The sequence below is a fragment of the Typopeltis vanoorti genome, chromosome 1 (assembly GCF_054136105.1).
Source record: "Typopeltis vanoorti isolate ZY-2024b chromosome 1, IOZ_Tvanoo_1.0, whole genome shotgun sequence".
Lineage (NCBI taxonomy): Eukaryota > Metazoa > Arthropoda > Arachnida > Uropygi > Thelyphonidae > Typopeltis > Typopeltis vanoorti.
Window position 1 is genome coordinate 65068803 of NC_143549.1, and position 21010 is coordinate 65089812.

Below are 21010 nucleotides of genomic sequence, written 5' to 3' on the forward strand. Positions count from 1 at the left end.
TTAACTTCAGAGTAAATCTCAGAAGTAAACTGTCTACCTAAAACGTATCAAATTTCGAGCATTGAAATAGCAAAAGACCAAGTTAATACAGAAGAAAATTTAGGGCAGATTTGTCCAAGAACCATCGAAGTAAACTTTATTGAATTAATTAATAAATCTAGAAGTTTCTATAACAGATCGAGAAGGATTAGGCACAAAAAAAAAAAATTTTGTTCAAACAAGATACGACCTCAGACCAAGGAAGAAGTGAACCCCCCCCCCAGAGAATACACAGGAATGACAAAAAAAAATAATAATAAATATTAAAAAAAAAATTTTTTTTTGATGAGAGAGAGCCTTTGTTAAGTTCTGAATGAAACTAAAATTGGATTAATTTACGTTTCCTTCAGACTTAACATGGGATTACATTTTGAATCAATTATTGATATATCAGAATATACTAAACTCTCGTAAGTAACTCTTGTAAGTTACTAAAATATTACTAAACTGAGAATCTTTCATTTATTTTGTTATAATGTAAAGTATTATGAATTGCTAAATTGCTTAAATCTTACTGCTTAAGTGTAAGTACTTATAAATTGCTGGGAGAAAGAAATAATCCGATTAAATAAAAGGTGGCCAGAATTGAAAACCCGTGCAACAAAGAGTACAGGTGCACCCTTTTCGTAAGCAAGTAGTCCCCTCCCCCCTTCATGCATTCCGAGAATCATGCTAAGGATTCCGTGTGTGGCGCTCAGTACTGGGTGACGTGAAGTGACGCTGAAAAATGGGAGGAGAAATCGATGACATAGTGTTAACATGTGGCATGCAATTTAAAGTTGTGCAGCGCCAGAAAGCTTCTTACTTAGGCTTGTGCTCTCTTACGCTCCGGGTCTCGTACGGTCTTGCTGTGGTGTGTGGAGCCTCCTCGTGGCATCCCCTCATTCCCCGCGGATTCGAGATAATGACTGAGGAATTTTGCCGTGGATTTCCCGAAAATTTACCAATCGGCAAACAGCCAAGCAGAAAATATTCACCAATGCTTACAGAGATTTCGTTATGATGTTGAGCCAGTTCACCAAAGAATAACGTCTACTTATTTTTGGAGGCAGAAGTATGTGCAGATCGAACCCTTGAAGAATGCCTCAGAAAAAGCAGAAGGAACGTGGAGTCTAAAGTATTTGTCCTGACGAGATATGTGAGGTGGCCAAACAGTTTCCCCAGCAATTGGTAACGTACAGTCTCGTTTTTTTTTTTGTAAACGTGTACTAAAAGGATATCTGTAAATTTTGGGAAGGACTCTAGAGATTGTTTCTTTTAATGATTGAATAAGTTATGAGAATTTTGTGAGAGAAATTGCATGAGAGCACGTGGAGCTACATTAGTAATTCAGTTAACAAATGTCTTTAATATTGATGAATAAGTGTGATCTTTCAAATATAAGTCGTAAATCATAACTGAAGTTCTTTGTCATACATGCTAAGATAGATCTCATACGGTCTTGCTGTGGTGTGTGGAGCCTCCTCGTGGCATCCCCTCATTCCCCGCGGATTCGAGATGACTGAAGAATTTTGCCATGGATTTCCCGAAAATTTACCAATCGGCAACCAGCCCAGCAGAAGATATTCACTGATGCTAAGATAGATATAGAGAATCTATGAAATTAGTGCTCATTCATTAGCAATTGCAGATTACTTAATCAGAGTGTATTCATAATGTGTAATATGTATCAATTGAATTAAATGTTTTGTTCTTTTTGTTTAACTGATGACTTGCCTGATTTTCTTCTCTGTTGCACTTGCTCATAAAATACGGACTACAGTGGGAGATTAATTTATGGTGAGGCTACGACTGCAAACATAACCTATAGTAATATAAGATTGTAAGCTAAACTGTTTCTGGTTCCTTGATTCTACATTCTTTGTTAATCTGGGATTCGGGGTTGCGCAGTGAAAAATAAATTTTCCCTGAATCCGAAAAAGGAATTAGAACCAGACAAGGGAGTTGGCATTGACCATTAATATTCCCTTTGTCCCCCAAACCACTAGCATCATTCTTATATGTAAATATCGGCCAAGAGAAATATAGAAGTTAAGAGAATAAAATCTTACTAGAGAAGGATTTTACTAAGGGCACAGATACAAGTGCAATATAAGTGTAATTAAGATTTAAAGAGAACAATACGTAAGATAAATAAAGGAGAAATTAAATTTTACAATGGCGACATAGAAAAAGGACAAGACAATAGAAATAGATACAAAAGGATAATAAAATTTTACACCATGGTGTATTTAATCTTGTTATACTCAACCTAACACCAGATGGCTTCAAACTCACTGCCACATAAAAAATTGTTACTAGTATTGCAGTCCTAGGTCTCAACTCTAACTGGATTCAAGACATTCAATATCATTACCGGGCAACTCACAGCAAAGGTGTTGTACTACCTTACCCTAGTCTTGAAGATATTTTCAGGCGCAAACTTTGTTTGCTCACACTTGGATTAATGATTAAACTAAATTTATTATAGTCTAACCAAGTGAAAAATAAACTTTCAACATCTTTAATTTAATAAAAAGGTGGCACATTGTTTGGCAACTCGTATAGGTAAAGATGACATGCCACTGCTTCTGCCTGGTATCTCCACCTCTGGGCCTGGCTCCCACTGAAGAGACCTCAATAAAGGTCGAAACTAGTCTGGGTAGTGGCCCTTCCCTTAATGCATAACATTATACATATCCGTAAGGAGATGTGTTTTGCGTTATGGGAGATACTGAGATAGGAGTGATGTCAGCTTGCTCCACCTTTGCTGCGAGTTGCCCGGTGTTGTACTACCTTACCCCAGTCCTGAAGATATTTTCAGGTGCACACTTTGTTTGCTCACACTTGGATTAAGGATTAAACTAAATTTATTATAGTCTAACTAAGTGAAAAATAAACTTTCAACTATGATATCCTGTACACCCGTTGAAGATACATGGCAGGAATTTGATGATGATGTTCCAAATTGCTGGCAGATCTTTGTTTATTCTAGTACCTACAGTGCACTCCCATCAGTAGGTATCCACCTACAGTGGATACCTACTAATGGGGTGCGCCATGCAATAGTCAGAAGCTCCAGTCAGTTCTCTGCATTCCTTAAAGATCACATGAACTTTCCAGTTTTGGCTTTGAATCTTAAGTGACTTAAGTGAACATTTTCATTCCAGAAAGAATTATTTTAGTTGTTTGGTGTCAGAGCAGAATGTAATTATCACATGTAATACTGTGTAACATGAAAGGACAAAATTTCAGAGTGGAATGGATATGGATAACAATAGGAAAGAACATTTACAGAATAAGAATGTTTGGACAAAGTTATGGTCTGAGTTACCAAGAGGACAGCTGCCACCCAATGTATATTTCGAAGAACTAGCTAGGAAAAAGTCGAGAATGAGAGAAGAGTTAAAATTATCTGATATTCTGGTGGGTAGGTGGATGATCCATGTTGCATCACTGTAAAGAGCAAATACCTGGGTTTGTTTTTTTCAGCTAATGAAACTGGAAAAGGGAAGCCAATAAAGTATCTACAGAAGTAGATACTTACCATTTGGGTATTTGAAATTGAGAAATCAAGCTTTAAAGATAAACAGTGAAAGAGGTTTAATGATTATAAGAATGAATGGAGAATATATCATTCTACAGCATCAAATGAATGCTACAAAATGCAGTAAGGAAATGTTGAGTAGCAGCAGATCAAGGGATTCCAGGTTTGATATTCTGTGAAATGTTAGATCTCACAAATGTACATGTACCACCCTTGTTGAAGTAATCATGTAGCACATAATTCCGATAGTTGAAATGAAAGCGAGTGTTGAGGCTATTAGTTCAGGTTCTATTAGCAGATGAAGCTTAGATGCTGATAAGCAGTGGGGTACATCAATTGCATGCATGTATGTGTGTGTGTGCACGCATGCACATCACAAGTGCTGAAGTTGAGAACAAAATATTTTTTACATATTTCTGTTGTTTCTTATATTTTTATTATTTTGTGTATATATGTGTTAGTTGTGATTTGCATAGTAAATTTTTCTCTTTTTTTTTAAAATTAATTTGAAGAAAAAAATATGCTAACATTTTTGAAGTAGAAAAAGCTATCAAAGGCTTGAAATGTGGAAAGGCAGCAGGAGTAGATGATATTCGACCAGAAATGCTGAAGTATGGTGGTATAAAAGTCTTACAGTGGCTGCACTACATAGTTCAGAAGGCCTGGACAGAGGGACGAATTCCCGATGATTGGAATAGAGCTCTCATAGTATCCATATATAAAAAGGGAAATAAAACTGCATGTGAGAATTACAGAGGTATTTCCCTACTGAGTGTTCCTGGCAAGATCTATGCAAGTATACTTGAAAAACGGTTGAGAAGAATTGTGGAAGAAAAGCTTGATGAAGAACAAGCTGGATTCAGGCCAAATAGAGGCTGTCAGGATCAGATCTTCACTTTACGACAGATAGTCGAGAAAGCATGGGAATATAACAAAGATCTGTATTTAAGTTTTGTCGATTTGGAAAAGGCATATGACAAGGTGCCAAGAGAGAAGCTATTCAATACACTACAGTTATATGGTGTCAATGGGGCATTATATCAAGCAATACTTAGTCTTTATTTGAGTTGTAAGTCAGCAGTTAGAATTGAAGGAAGTACAGGAAGATGGTTTAATGTTAAGTCTGGTGTGAGACAAGGATGTACATTATCCCCTCTGTTATTCATTATCTATATGGATCACATTATGAAGGAAAGTGGTATTAAACATGATATCAAACTTGGAGATGTTAATGTCAGCTCTTTGCTTTATGCGGATGATGTTATACTTCTAAATAAATCTGCTACAAGTCTGCAAGATTCTCTGACTAAATTGAATAGCTGTTGTAATAGATATGGTATGAAGGTCAGCAATAAAAAGACAAAGACAATGAAAATAGGCAGAATCATTGAAAATGTCAACTGTGTTGTGAATGGAGAACCTGTGGAACAAGTAAAACATTTCAGCTATTTAGGCACGATTTTTACTGAAGATGGTAAATTAAATATAGAAATAGACAACAGAATCAGCAAAGCTGGTATGGTGGGAAGTCAAATGAATAAATTCATATGGAATAAGAGAGAAATTAGTCGGAACACTAAATTAGCTGTATACAAGACAGTGTTCAAACCAGTTTTAACTTATGGATCTGAGAGCTGGGTCAGAAGTAAAACCCTTGACCAAAGACTAGAGACCACAGATATCAGAGTCCTGAGAAAGATTATAGGCATCAATGCCAATATCATATTAAAAACGAGGATATTAGGAAAGAACTTGACATTGTCAGCATCCAGGAATGCGTTAGCAGAGCTAATCTCAGGTGGTATGGTCACTTAAACAGAATGGGCGAGGAAAGATTAGCAAAACAAGTGTTCTCTGCCAGGTTGGCAGCAAAACGACCCAGAGGAAGACCAAGATATAGGTGGATTGATACGGTACAAAGTGCCTTAGATGATAGAAATATAAGATCTGATAATGTTGGAGTCTTGACAAGTAACAGACTGATTTGGAGGAAAATTGTAGATAGGAAATTAATAATGATGTAATTTTTTTTCATGTAGTACTATCATATCCTGTACACCCCTTGAGGGTACATAGCAGGAATTTGATGATGATGATGATGATGATACACTAACATTTTTTTTAAAACTGATAATGATTCAGAATTGGTGATTTGCAGTTTTTTTTAACATTATTTTCTTTCATTACTTACACAAGGATGATAAATGATTACTAATCTTTGAAGGGGTGGACAGCTCTGATCACAGATTTCTATTGTGATTAGTAGTATTGAAATAGTATTCTATAAATTCTCATAAAAATTCCAATAAAAAAAAGTAACTTACCTTGAAGAAAAGAGGAAATCTTCAATTGCTGCAGCTAAATCTGTCCACATGGCTTGGAAATGTATTGCTAAAAATTAAAATATTAAGAATTTAAAAAAAAAAAAAGGCAAATGTGTATTGCAATTTCCATATGAGAAGCAGAGATTCTCAGAAATGTTTATTAGGAAATCATATGAATTATTATTATCATAAACAAAAATGACAAAACTCCATATCTTTAGGAAAAAATATTACAGTATAAATAAACAAAACAAACAAGAGCTTTCAAGTAAACATTAACTCTCTTCATTGAATTATTTGATAATAATCATATATTGGCACCCTTAGATTAGAATAAATGTGTTCATTCCTTTATTTTTCTCAGGATTTTCTGTGGTCTTCAGGTTCTGACAAAGCATTCTATATTTAACCAAATGTTATTTTTCTGTTTCATATTTTTAACAATGTTCTATACTACTAGAGACTGTTTTTCTTGGGAAGGAAGGACTAATTTAACTCTTGTTTCTTCACCATATGGCTTATTCTTATTTATTCTATACTATTTGACACAGTGATCATGCTTTACTATCCTGGTAAGTAGCTGACTATATGGACATTCCAGTTGCTGAACTACAAAACTGGAAATTATGACCAACTCAAGAGAATAGGAGATGTCCCAAAAGAAATGATGAATGCTATCTTTTCTGAGGACCAACTTTTCCTTTTTTTCATTGTCAGCTGCCTTCTTTGCACTGAAAAATTCCTCCACTTCTTCCTTAGTAGAACCTCCTGTGGGGCCCATAGCAGAAATCAATCTCATTGTCCAGTTCCCCATTCTAATATTTGCCAACATCACTATTTGATACTGCATGTCATTCAAGAAGTTTATCCTCATATTTAGTTCTGAATTCTATACTACTCCCAACTTTGCTGATGTTGAGTTGAGATTTGTTCTGGTGGGCTGACTTTCTTATGGTTTGTCAGGCTTCCTGACAAAAACAAAGGAGCCTTGTTTAACCAGAGAATACCTCGGCCAGCATGAAATTCTGTCATGCTGTACCATCATTATGCATTATGGTTTAAGCCATTAAGAATAAAATGTGGTCACCTAAATCCCAAATTGCTAGCCAATCCTTGTTCATTCAGTATCCAGGTGCCTAACAGGATGCACCATGAGAAGATGAGGACTGGTTAGATCAGAAGCCTTAGTCAGTTCTCTGCATTTCTTAAAATGCCATGTGGAGATCCCCTCTCAGTTATCCAGCATCAACTCTTATGTACTCCAAAAGCTGAGATTCAAGTTATATAAACTTGAAAGGGCCTAGCTAATTTCACTGAACATTCCTTTAGCATACATACTGTATCCCATCTGTCCCTACTGACCTAATTCTTATTCAGGTTATGCAACAGATCTTCAATCTCATTCTCTTCATCTAATATAGCAGTAGCACTGCCACTTTACCTACACTTAGTTGACAGATTTTATAAACTGAGCACTCATTATTTCAACAATCTCATCAGTTTTGGCACAAGGATGCCATCTACATTCAGAAAAATTATTCTTCCACATTCATTCTTTCTTTAACTTATGGTATAATGATCAAATTCTTTCACTCTTAATTCTCACGATATTCCTTTCACATCATCTTCTTCTTATGAATCTTTTGCTTGATAAGAGTGCACGTCTATTTTGCTCCTACCCAATTTGTTCTTTACACTCTAATGATACAGATACTGCCACATTTAAGCATCCCATGCACTGCTGATCCTTCCCATTCATTAAGTGATACCATTTGAGATTCAGCCAGAGGCATGGAGTTATATGCAAGGATAGAAAAATCACAATTCCATGGTGGATGCAGGAAGTTAAAAGAGGAAGTCAAGGAAAAGAAGAAAGCATGCCAAAAGTTATTGGTAAGTCAGCTTGTAATCTTAAAGAATACAGAGAAAAATGTGAGGAAACAAAGCAATGTGCAAAACTAGCTAAACAAAACCGATGAGACAACTTTGGAAAGAACACAGAAAATAAGTATAAGAAAGTGGAAAAATATTCTGGAGGCTATTAAAAAAAAAAAAGGCTTAGAAATGGAGAAAAGAGTACTGTAAAAGGAATCAAAGATGATAAAGGTAACATGAAAATTGAAGATAAAGACATTCTAGATGTCTGCAGTAATTACTGTGAAAGACTGCTAAAAGACACAAGCAATGATATGATAACATGATGGTAGAAAACACTCAAAAGGAATGCAAGCAGGAATACATATCAATATTTTGAGAAATGTAGAAGGGCAGCGAGTAGATGATATTTAACCAGAAATACCTAAATGTAAAGGTATAAAAGTTTTTACAGTGGCTACACTACATAATTTACAAAGCCTAGTCAGAGGGTTGAATTCCAGATGATAGAGCACTCGTGGTACATATTCTAAAAAAAAAAAAAAAAACTGAATGTGAGAATTATAGAGGAATTTCCCTTCTAAATGTTACTTAAGTTTATGCAAATATACTTGAGAAACAGCTATGAAAAATAGTGGAACAGAAGCCTAGAGAAGAACAAGATGGATTTAGGCCAAATAGAGGTTGTCAGGATCATGTTTTCATTTTAAGAGAAATAGTTTAAAATCATGGGAATATCATAAAAGATCTATACTCGAGTTTTGTAGATCTGGAAAAAGCATATGATAAGGTGCCTAGGAAAATGCTGTTCAAAATGCTTCGGTTATATGATATAAATGTGACATTACATCAAGCAATTCAATCTATATTTGAGATGTAAAATAAACAGTCAGAAATGAAAGAAGCACAGAAAGATGGTGTTATGTTAAATCAGTGTGAAACAAGGGTGTACGTTATTTCAACAGTTATTCATCCACTATTGTTATGGAAGACATGAAATAAAGTGGTATTAAATCTGATATCAAAAGTGAAGATGTTAATCTCAGTGCTTTCCTTATGCAGATGACATTATACTTCTAAATAAATCCAGTGCAAGTCTGCAGGATTCCTTGACTAAGCTGAATAACTGCTTTGAAAATCAGCACTTAAACAACAAAGACTACTATGAAAACAGTCAGAAATATTCTAAATAGAGAACTTCATTCTAAATAGAGAACAAATAAAATTTCAGCCATTTAGGCATAATTTTTAGTAAAGGTGGCAAATTAAATATATGAAAATAGACAGCAGAATTAGAAAATCTGGTAGGAGGTCAACTGAATAAATTAATATGGAATAAGAGGGGCCTAGTTGGCCAAGTGGTTAGCGTATCCGCTCTCCAGCCAAAAGGCTGCGAGTTCAAATCCCGTCATGGGCATGGATGTTTGTAATTGCCTGTGGAAATATTAGTGGTGATTGGCAGTAGATGGCATTGGTGTAGTTGTGGTTAGTTGTAGTTGGTGGATATGAGTGTGGAGACAGAGAGTTGTAGAGTAGATGCCCTCCCTCAATGAGTCTTTGGACTCCCTGGAGGTGTCATGTAATAATAATAATAATAAGAGAAAAATTAGTCAAAACACTAAACTAGCTGTCAATAGAGTATTCACACCAATTTTAACTTATGGATTTTAAAGCTGGGTTAGAATAAAACACTGGAGACCACAGATATGAAAGTTCTATAAAAGATTAATGGAGTGAATAGATGGCATCATCAATGGTAGTACTATATTCAAAATGAGGATATTAGGAAAGACTTACCACTGTTAGCATTCATTAGCAGAGGTAATCTCAAGTAGTATGGCTACTTAAACAGAATGGAAGAGGAAACAAACAAGTGTTCTTTGCCAGGATGGCAGAAAAAAAGACCCTGAAGAAGACCAGGATCTAGGTGGATTGATAAGAATGAGTAAAAAAGTGCTTTAGAAAAGAGAAATATAAGATCAGATAATATTGGAGCCTTGACAGTTAGCAGATTAAACAGATCAAACTTTGATAGGAAGTTGGTAATGATGTAACTTTTTTCCATGCAATACTATAATCATATCTTGTATACTCCCTAAGGATAGATATCAGGAATTTGAAGATAACGAGTTTCAGCTCAGGATAGATACCACAGGAATGGAAAAAATGTACGAGAGTTGCATTGTACAAGTAGTATGAAAATCAATATGTCTGACTATCGACCTATCAATATCTCTGAAATGGCAGTTAAAAATGTAGAGAAGCTATACTCTGCAAGGAACAGCATAGGTTTACTTAAGGAAGGTTATGTTTTAGCAATTTGCTCATATTTATAACAATCTTGCAGTTGAGTTGTATAAACTAGAGAATATGGGAATGAAATATAAACTCTTGACTATAATAAATTTAGTTTAATCCTTTATCCCAGTGAGAGCAAACAAAGTTTGCACCTGAAAATATCTTCAGGACTGAATATAGTGTTGTACTATCTTACCTGGGAAGTAGTACAACAGCAGGCAACTCGTAGCAAAGGTGGAGCAAGATACCAACACTCCTATCCCAGTATCTCCCAAAATGCAAAACACATCTCCTAACGGATATGTATACTGTTATGCATTAAGGGATTGGCCAATACCCAGACTAGTTTCGACCTTTATTGAGGTCTCTTCAGTGGGAGCCAGGCCCAGAGTTGCCTGGTGTTGTACTACTTACCCAGGTAAGATAGTACAACACTATATTCAATCCTCAAGATATTTTCAGGAGCAAACTTTGTTTGCTCTCACTGGGATAAAGGATTAAACTAAATTTATTATATTCTAACCTAGTGAAAAATAAACTTTCAAACTCTTGACTAATCCAATCGAAGGTGAGTTAGCTGATCTCATAAGGAGGTAGCAGGGGTTTTTCTCCCGGAAACTTGGGTTTTTCCTCCCGCATACAGACAAATCGGCCCTTCAGAACACACGCAATTTACAGACAAAAAAAATCCTAGCTGTGGTGGTGGCCGCTGGATGGCACTGATGTTGATGATTGGTAGTAGAGGTTTGGTGTAGTGGTGGAGACGGAGAGTTGTACAATAGGTGTCCTCCCACGATGAGTCTTCAGACTCCTTGGAGGTGTCACGAATAATAATAATAATAATAATAAAAGGATGGTTGATGGACAAGTATTATCAAAAAGTGGTATACAGTGGTTGTGATACTGCCAGATTTAATCATAACCTATTTTAATGGTATCACAACACCAAACAAACTAAATTATAAAAAGATGTTTATTAACTGGCTTATATACAATGAGTAAGTGAAACAATTCAAATTGTAAGGGACAAAAGATTTAGCTAAAGTCCTAATTTGGTACCCTCTAATGTTGTAGAAAAAGAAGTATTACAATTGTGTAGGAATTGGTGTTAGGATAACTTTCTCAAAAGTCTTTGGCAAATTAATTTCCTATGCAGCCATACCTGCTAAGGTTAAGGGAGTGCTCGAGAGCCATTGTGCATTCTAAAAATAATCTTTCTGACCTGTAATGACTTAAATAGCACATCAGTTTTCTTCCATATAATCCTGTGTGTGCGTGTGTGTGTGTGTGTACAAAGCATGGTCTGCCAGTTAGGACTGTGGTAAATGTATTTCTTATATTCTCCAAGGCAGATGTTAACATACCTTCCTGTCTGTCAATAACAGACTAAGTCACAGGAAACTTCATACACTCCTTAGGAGAGTAGATTAGACTTGATAATTTGACATGTGGTTTGAATGTGGTGTGATGCTTACATTTTATTAGTACTTTGGCTATCTTTTGTGATGTACCTCAAATTTGGTTTCAGGAGGCTGGAAATATGACTTATTGGATGAGACCTAATGCAGAGAGTCAGGGAAACTAGATCATCAAGAGAGAAAATGTCCATTGATGTTAACATAATATTTGAATACTATTGAAATAGCATGGATACAAAGCTTAATTTTATTTTTTTATATGTTTTATCTATATGGCTGTTTGGATGGTTCATGTGCTAGCTATATGAAGTAATATAGCTAGCGATGGAAAGGTACTCCAAGAGATGGAGTTCCTTTCCAAGATGGAAAGGTACTCCAAGAGATTGATGAGGCTAGGGACTTAGGGGTATTGGTAGATAGGGAGATGAAGTTCAGAGGACACATTGCTAAGGTGTCCAAGATTGCACATAGGATTACTTGGTTGTTGAGGAACACACTGACATCTAGAGATAAAGAGGTTATTATTCCCCTTTATAAAGCATTGATACTTCCACATTTGGAATACTGTGCTCAGGTCTGGTCACCTGGATTCCTTGGAGATGAGGAGGCTGTGGAGAGGGTTCAGAGAAGAGTGACCAAGTTGGTGAGTGATATAAAAAATGCTCCCTACATTGATAGATTGAGAGCTTGTGGATTGCAGAGATTGGTTGATAGGCGAAGAAGAGGGGATATGATAGAAACATTCAAATTACTAAAAGGTTTTTATAGGATTGATGTAGGGGAAATGTTTCAGCTGTGTGATAGTGATGGAAGAACAAGAGGTCATCTCTGGAAATTAAAGAAGAGTGTGGTTAACAAAGGTGTCAGAACAAGGTTTTTTGCCTGGAGGGTGGTGAATGAGTGGAATTCATTGCCTGACTTAGTTGTGAGCTCTTCGTCTGTAAATGAATTCAAGAAGAGATATGACAGATATTGTTTTGCTAGTTTGGGTCTCCCGCGATGAGTCTACTGACTCCATGGAGATACCCGAAATAATAATAATAATATATCAAGTATTACTGCTGATGAGAAAAGATCTTGTGCAGGTAGCAAAGTTGTACATTTCAACAAACTTAAAAAAAAAAAAACTTCAAATTCAAAATTTTAATTTTTTCAAAAAACAAACAAACATGGAAACTTTCATCAGGGAGATCCTGAACATAAAAGAATTTAATCTCTCAATAGTGGAAGTTACCGGCAAAAAAAATCATTACAAGAGTAATGGGCATAGCTGAGGAAGCATTAAGATGCCACAGAATTAGGAATATATCAAACAAACCTTTGTAAATGTTTGTCTCAGTGTATCAAATGAATAAACAAGCCAAACAACAATCCCATTCCCCTCTTGAACAACTTGGCTAACTAAATAAACATTTTCTGGAGACTAGCAAGTGAAATGTAATAACATTGTTGAGTTTAAGACTGATATGAGATGATACTTGCATAAGATAAGAATAAAGGAGACTAGCAAGTGAAATGTAATAACATTGTTGAGTTTAAGATTGATATGAGATGATACTTGCATAAGATAAGAATACATTTTTCTTTACAAACCTTAACGCACCTTTAGATGTAAGCCATGAAAATGTCTGGAGAAACTCATACAGTCATGCTTGATATTTCCCAGGCATTTGATTACATCTAGTATCAGGAACTCCATACCAAACCACCATCTTATGACCTCCCTTCTTCCATTTGTTACTAGACTGCCAGCTTCCTCTCTGGATTTCAAATAAAGAATAAGAAACTATGGACCAATGGAATCAATGGGTAATTCACCCATTCTGTGGAAAAGACTTCTGCAACTCTACTATTTTTTTCCGCAGTGACTTCACTATACACGCATAACTACTGTGTCTTATAATGCATGTCATACTGCAGATGTCATCTAGAATAATCTGAGCCACATTCAGAGTTTAGACAGAGGGTCCCGTTCAAGAAGTATATCATAGTCTCAGTACAAGTCAGTATTACTGTAAATGAAAGGTATAAAAGACACTGGATCAATCTCAGAGGTGAACTTTACATAGGCAGATGGAATGTTCAGAGGCTTTACATTATTTGCAAAGAGAGAGAGATGAAGAGGTACAGATTTGACACTAGGCTCATCCAGCCAACGTGTCAACTGTGGTGGTTTATGACCCCCCCCCCCCCCCCCCCCCGTGCAAATAAACTTGATGATGAGGAAAGATTTTCTTCGTTCTTGGAGACTTCAATGCAAAAGTGGGAAAGAGAAACAATTTAGTCTTAGTGTGGCAGGCCTGGTTTGAGAGAAAATAATGCCCATGGTGAAAGACTGTTGGAATTTGCCCATGCTAACAGATTAGTTATTACTAATACCAACTTTCAGAAGCATCCATGGACACACTTATACTTGGACATTAAACACAAATTGGTCAAGGAACCAAACTGATTACATCCTGGTATCGCAACAGTGGAAGATAAGCATCTTTGATGTGCATACTTGTCTAGGGACAGACTATGGCACAGACCATCAACTAGTAAGAGCCAAAGTGAGATAGACTACAAAACTTACCAAGTCAATCATATCCCACTAAGGACTGGATATAAGAGTAATTCCCAGATTTCATAGAAGAAACTTCAAGAAGGTTGGTGTTTGTTGGGAAAATGATGAGAATAACCCTGAAATACTCTGAGAGGGAGTTAAGTTGTAATACATCTAGGCCCAATTGAAAAACAAAGATCCACTGATTTTGATATCAACAGAAGGGGTTGAAGAAACAAAAAACACACAGGAACTGAAGAATAGAATACAAGAGATTAGATAGAGAAGTCAGGAAGTACCGATATATTGATTCTCGTAGACAGGCTTATATGTTGGTTATGCATTTCTAAATCACTTAAAGAATTGAACAACGTAGATCCGAATATAAATTAAATTATACTTTAATAAATATTTCCGATATTTCGGCAAATTCCCGTTGCCATTTTCAAAAGGAACTTACAAAAAAGCACGTGCATGCAGGCACTACAACACAGTAACTGAGAATGAAGAGATGAAGCTATTGTTCTCCTAGAAGTCCTGATGGTGCCCTCTAGCAGGCTAAGTAGGTGTTCTTGGCCGTTGGGCCGAAGGTCTGCTGATGTATGCCTCCCAAATTTGGGGCACTCGCATACAACCAAATTTGTTGAGGTTTGGAGAGTTTCTTAGGGCTGAGGCTGATTCCATAAATAGTCTTTTGAATTTGTATTTGCTACGGTGTATTATAGCTTTCTTCCACCATATTCTGTGGCGTGTATCCACAGGAATATAACATGACCATTTCTATTTCCTATATCAGAGGTACATAGGAAAAGATAGCCAAAGTATTGTTGAAAAATGGCCTTCGCACCACTTTCAAACCTCATGTCAAGCTAGCAACTCTGATCCGCTTGCCTAAGGATAAACTTCACCCTTTAGCACATCCAGGAGTGTATGAAGTTCCGTGTGACTGTGACTTGGCCTATTATGGGCAAACAGGAAGATCAGTGAACATCCGCCTGGAAGAACATGAAAGATACATTTGCTACTATTACTACGGCAAGTCGGGACTGGCAGACCATGCTTTGGACATTCCTTCACACAGGATTAGATGGAGGAAAACGAATGTGCTATTTAGGAGTCGTTATAGATCTGAAAGATTATTTTTTGAGTCAGCAATGGCTCTGAAGAATTCTCCCAACCTTAACAAATATGGTTGCATTAATTTGCCAAAAATTTGGGAGACGGTTATCCTAAGAAAAACTCCTGGATAACTGCTGTTTTTTTTTTTTTTCCCTCGTTAGAGGGCGCCAAAAAATAGGACTTTAGATCTTTTGTCTTTTGCAATTATTTGTCGTTTACATGTGTGTTGTGCTTTTTGATGCTGAGTTGAAAATCAGCAAAATATAAGCGTTAATAAAACATCTTTGTTTATAAAAGTGTTTGTGGTGTTGTTAATACCATGAAAAATAAGTCATGAGCAAATATCAGAATTTCTGAACACAAGGACTACATCCATTTTCACAAGTACAGCCATTCTGGTCTTGCAGACCATGCTCTGGATACATCCCACAGAATACGGTAGAAGAAAGCTACAGTAATACACCGTAGCAAATACAAATTCGAAAGACTATTTATGGAATCAGTCTCAGCCCTAAGAAACTCTCCAAACCTCAACAAATTTGGTTGTATGCGAGTGCCCCAAATTTGGGAGGCATACATCAGCAGACCTTCAGCCCAACGGCCAAGAACACCTACTTAGCCCACTAGAGGGCACCATCAGGACTTCTAGGAGAACAACAATAGCTTCATCTCTTCATTCTCAGTTACTGTGTTGTAGTGCCTGCGTGCACGTGCCTTTTTGTAAGTTCCTTTTGAAAATGGCAATGTGACATTGCCGAAATATCAGAAATATTTATTAAAGTGTAATTTAATTTATATTCGGATCTACGTTGTTCAATTCCTTAAGTGATTTAGAAATACCAATATATTATGAGAAAAAAATGTGAAGGAACAGAGTTCCAGACAAGGAGGCACAATTACAAAAAGATGTTTGGGTTAGCTCGTGACCATAAGAGTGCTTGTGAAGAACTGTACAGCAGAGAGGACAAGGAAAGTTTGAAGAAGACTCCTTTCCAAAAGGAATCTTGAGTTGGAACTGCCTCCATTTAGGTATGAGGTTGAAAGAGTTTAATAACAATAACGTCCCAGGGGATGCAGGGTAGGTGTATTTCATAGATTGATAATGAGGATATAGGAGTATGGGTTGGAAACTGAAAGAAGCTATTATTCATAAGAAGAAAAAATATGAAGGACTAAGAATATAGAGCTATTCCAATCTCTCATGAAAGCATGATTCTACTAAAGATTATTCTAAATAGAATTGAGGAAAAAGTTGAGGCTGCAATGCCTGAAGAATAGGAAGGCTTCAGGAAATGAAAGAGTACAAATATTAGATCCTTTGCCTTAGGCAGATCACTGAAACAGAGAGGGAGTTTATATATCCTTTGGTAATGCATCATAGACTACAAAGATTTTGAATGTGGAAAAACTTTTATTGGGATTATATTGATCAAGTGTATATAATAAACAACTAAGTTATACCAACTAGTTTCACCAACTAAGTCTGTTGGCATCTTCAGGGTACATAACTGATGTAAGGCACTAAAAAGTAAAAAAACTGTTACAAACTAAAATCAACTGATTCCAATTATATTAAACAAAGAACAGAGCGCGTACAATACCTTCATAGAGCGTGGATGATCTCACTTGTTGTTATTTAGGAATGTTCTATAGTTGACACTATAATTCAGTTCTGACGAGTTGAAGGATCTGATAAGGGTCTTCCAGATCACGGGCAAGATTAGTCCTTGGTTCCTGTTAAGGTTTTGTGTACAGGGGGCAGCTGTTGTGGCCTCCTTAATTTTAAGGGGGCCACAACAGTTGCCCGCTGTACACAAAACCTTAATTTTAGAAGACCCTTATCAGATCCTTCAACTCGCCAGAACTGAATTATAGTGCCAACTATAGAACGTTCCTAAATAACAACAAGTGAGATCATCCACGCTCTATGAAGGTATTGTATTCGCTCTGTTCTTTGTTTAATATAATTGGAATCAGTTGATTTTAGTTTGTAACAGTTTTTTACTTTTTAGTGCCTTACATCAGTTATGTACCCTGAAGATGCCAACAGACTTAGTTGGTGAAACTAGTTGGTATAACTTAGTTGTTTATTATATACACTTGATCAATATAATTCCCATAAAAGTTTTTCCAGAGATTTTTGGTCAAGAAAATTAAACGTTTTTTAAGATTTTGAATGTGTTCAGCATGGAAAATTGTGGGAGATAATGAAATTAATAGGTTTCCTAGACACATTATGAGGTTGATAGACCTTATACAGAGTGCAAGACACCATGGTAGTAACATGAGCTGGATTAATTGATGAGGTTCAGATAGGCAAGGCTGCTTACTTTCTCATTTGAACAGTATCTTCTTCTTCTTCTTCTTCTGCAGCTTCTCCCACTTAAGTGGGGTCATTGTTTGTTATGAGTCTCCTCCACACCTTCCTATCTTGGGCTGTCACCACATCCAAGTTCTTCATCTTCAAGTCCTCTTCTACCAGCTCCCTCCATCTCTTCTTTGGCCGCCCACACTTCCGCCTTCCTTGCACATCCATCTGAGTGACCCTTCTTCCCACATATTCGTCCTCCCTCCTCATCACATGACCAAACCATCTCAACCTTGCCTCCTGTATTTTCGCTCCTAAGTTCGTAACTTTCACTGTTCCCCTGACATAGTCATTTCTCAGATGATCCTTTCTGGTCACACCGCACATCCACCTAAGCATTCTCATCTCTGCTACTTCCATCCTGCTAATGTTATTTTTCCTCAGGGCCACAGTTTCTATAGCATATGTCATAACTGGCCTCACTACTGTCCTTTAAATTTTGCCTTTCAGATTGATCGGCACCCTCTTATCGCATAACACTCCAGCCATCTCCCTCCAGTTCCTCCAACCTGCTTGTATCCTGCATCCCACTTCCTTCTCAGCTCCTCCATCTTCTTCCACTGTTGAACCTAAGTATCTAAAGTCTCTCACCTTCCTGATGACATTTCCTTCCAGCTCCAGATCTGTCTCCTGGCCACTGCCCACTGCGCAACACATATACTCTGTCTTACTTCTGCTCAGTCTCATACCTCTCTCTTCCAGTACTTTTCTCCATCTTTCCAGTTTAGTTTCCGTTTCTTCTCTTGAATCTACACACAGCAAGATGTCATCTGCATACAACATTGTCCAAGGTGCATCTTCTCTCACCTCCTCTGTTACCACCTCCATCACAATATTAAACAGAAACGGACTTAATGCTGACCCTTGATGCAAGCCAACTGTTACTTGAAAACTTTCTGTCTGTCCCAAACAGGTCCGAACACTTGTCTTCACATTTCTGTACATTTCCTGCACCAACCTGACATATTTCTCCGGCACCTTCTTCTCCCTCAGACACTTCCAGACTTCTTGCCTTGGCACTTTATCGTATGCTTTCTCCAGATCCATAAATACCAGATGTAGCTCCCTTTGTTTCTCTCGATATTTTTCCATCATCTGTCGTAACCCAAAGATAGCATCTGTTGTTGATCTACCAGGCATGAAGCCAAATTGTTCCTTTGCAATCTCCACCTCCTCCCTCAATCTACCATCAAGAACCCTTTCTAGGATCTTCATTGTGTGGGACATCAACTTTATTCCTCTGTAATTTTTACAGTCTTGTGCATCCCCTTTACCCTTGTAGATGGGAACAAGAGTACTCTCCCTCCATTCCTCGGGTATATTTTCCTGTTGGCAAACTTTCATGAACAGGTCCCACAGCAGGTCAATTCCCTCTTCCCCCAGTGCCTTCCATGCCTCCACTGGAATTCTGTCGGGGCCCACCGCTTTTCCATTCCTCATCCTCTTCATGGCCTCCGTCACTTCCATTCTACTGATGTTCTGCACCATCCCCTCAGAAGGCTGCCCATCTCCTCTGTGAGTCCTTGCATTTTCCTCATTCAAAAGTCCCTCAAAGTATATTTTCCATCTGTTTCTTATGTCCACATCCCTCCATAATACTCTTCCTTCAGCATCTTTGATCTGCCTCACATGTAAGATGTCCTTAGCTGCTTTATTTCTACATTTCGCTAGTTGGTAAATTTTTCCTCTGTCCTTCCTTTGTTTCTAATTGATCATACAGATCTTGATATGCCATGGCCTTCGCCTGTGCCACAACTCTCTTGGCTTCTTGCTTTCTCTCTTTGTACACCTCTCTGTCCTCTTCCACTCTTGACTCATCCCACTTCTGCTTTGCCTTCCTCTTAGCTATCACTGCCACTTGTACATCATTATTACACCACAAAACCCTCCTTCTGCTCTCTAATCTTTCCAGATGTCTCACCAAGCACCTCGATTGCACAGCTCAGGATTACTTTTGAATTATGTTTCCACCAATCTTGTACACTTTCCAGTCCATCCGAAATCCTCTCTAACACTCTCTCCCTAAAACGATTCCTCACACTCTCTTCTTTTAAGCGAAACCACTTAATTGTCTTCATCCCATGGCAACCAGAAGTTCTTATCTTCAATCTTATTTTAAAGTCTGCACACAGCAGGCGGCGTTGTTGTGCTACTTGATCTGTTGGAATTACTTTACAATTTGTCACAACCTTAAGATGTTTTCTTCTAGTCAAAATGTAGTCAATTTGTGAGCTGTTGTTACCACTTCTAAATGTTATCAAATGTTCTTCCCTCTTGAAGAAAAACGAGTTCACAATTGCCAGATCAAACGCTACTGCAAAGTCCACAACCCTCTCTCCTTCCTGGTTCATCATTCCCACTCCGTGGCCACCATGCACCCTTTCACAGTCTCTATTCTGTCTTCCTATATGCCCGTTCAAGTCTCCTCCGACAATCACCATCGGATTTTCTTCCAATTCCCTCATTTCTTCATCTAACACGTTCTAGAACTCATCTTTTTCCTCTGCTGTACAACCAACTTGTGGGGCATATACACATAATACGACCACCCGCTCTTCTCCAAGACCCAATTTCATTCGCATGATCCTGTCGTTCCTTCTACCCACGTCCAGTACTTCACCCTTCATTCTGCCACACACCACAATTCCTACACCATTTCTTCCCTCGTTATTCGCTCCAGAGTAGAACAATTTATATCCATCTCCCAGTTCCTTTGCCTTTCCCCCTTTCCACCTTGTCTCCTGCACACATAAAATGTCCAACTTCCTCTTCCTCATCATGTCTGCCACCTTTCTTCCCCTTCCAGTGTTCCCACTCGCAACATCCTCTCCACCTGCTGGGCTCGCTTCTTTAACCGCACCCGCCCTTGATGCGGTAGCCCTCGTCCACTTCTCACAGCTGTAGGGCGATGTGGCTGTGCGTCACTTAAGGGGTATGCCCTAGCCCTTATATCATTTTCTCTTCGACTCATAATCATAGTTTGAGTTGGCACTGAAGTTTTCCGACCGGATGCCCTTCCTGACATCAACCCTCGCATTTATCCGGGCTTGGGACCGGCACCTATTGAAGCTAGCTTGCCTCCTTCGGTGGCTGCATAAGACGAAATGACTTAGCAAGATAGGAAAGACTCACCCCTAGCCCTCGAATACTCTAATAGCATCAGGGGGAAGGAACAAGGAGAGGAGAAAGAAGCAAAGAAAGAAGAGGAGGGACCAGTCTACAGAATAATATAACAGATATATATTACATGAAGTAAGGCATGGTCCAGCATCAGGTACCTCGGGTTTGATCAGTATCTGCACTTGAGGAAATTATGCATGTTACAGTGGATGAGCTGGAGATAAGAATAAACATATGTAGCAGATGGGTCAGCAATCAGAAATGCTATAATACAGTATTCTTCTATAATGATAATGACATGGAAGAACTAATGGGATTGGCAAGAAGAGACAAACTTAATTTAGCAAGATAAAAATTATGGTTTCTGAAAGAAATACA

At 37.6% G+C, this 21010-nt stretch overlaps 1 protein-coding gene across 1 annotated transcript in view; it reads right to left on the reverse strand.

Moving 5' to 3' along the window:
• mon2 (Mon2 homolog, regulator of endosome-to-Golgi trafficking) overlaps positions 1-21010 on the reverse strand; it is a 749535-nt gene that overhangs the window by 89491 nt on the left and 639034 nt on the right. Inside the window, exon 31 of the mRNA XM_090397718.1 lies at positions 5890-5956. Coding sequence (XP_090253844.1) covers positions 5890-5956 — 67 coding nt within the window. The remainder of the gene's footprint in view (positions 1-5889; positions 5957-21010) is intronic.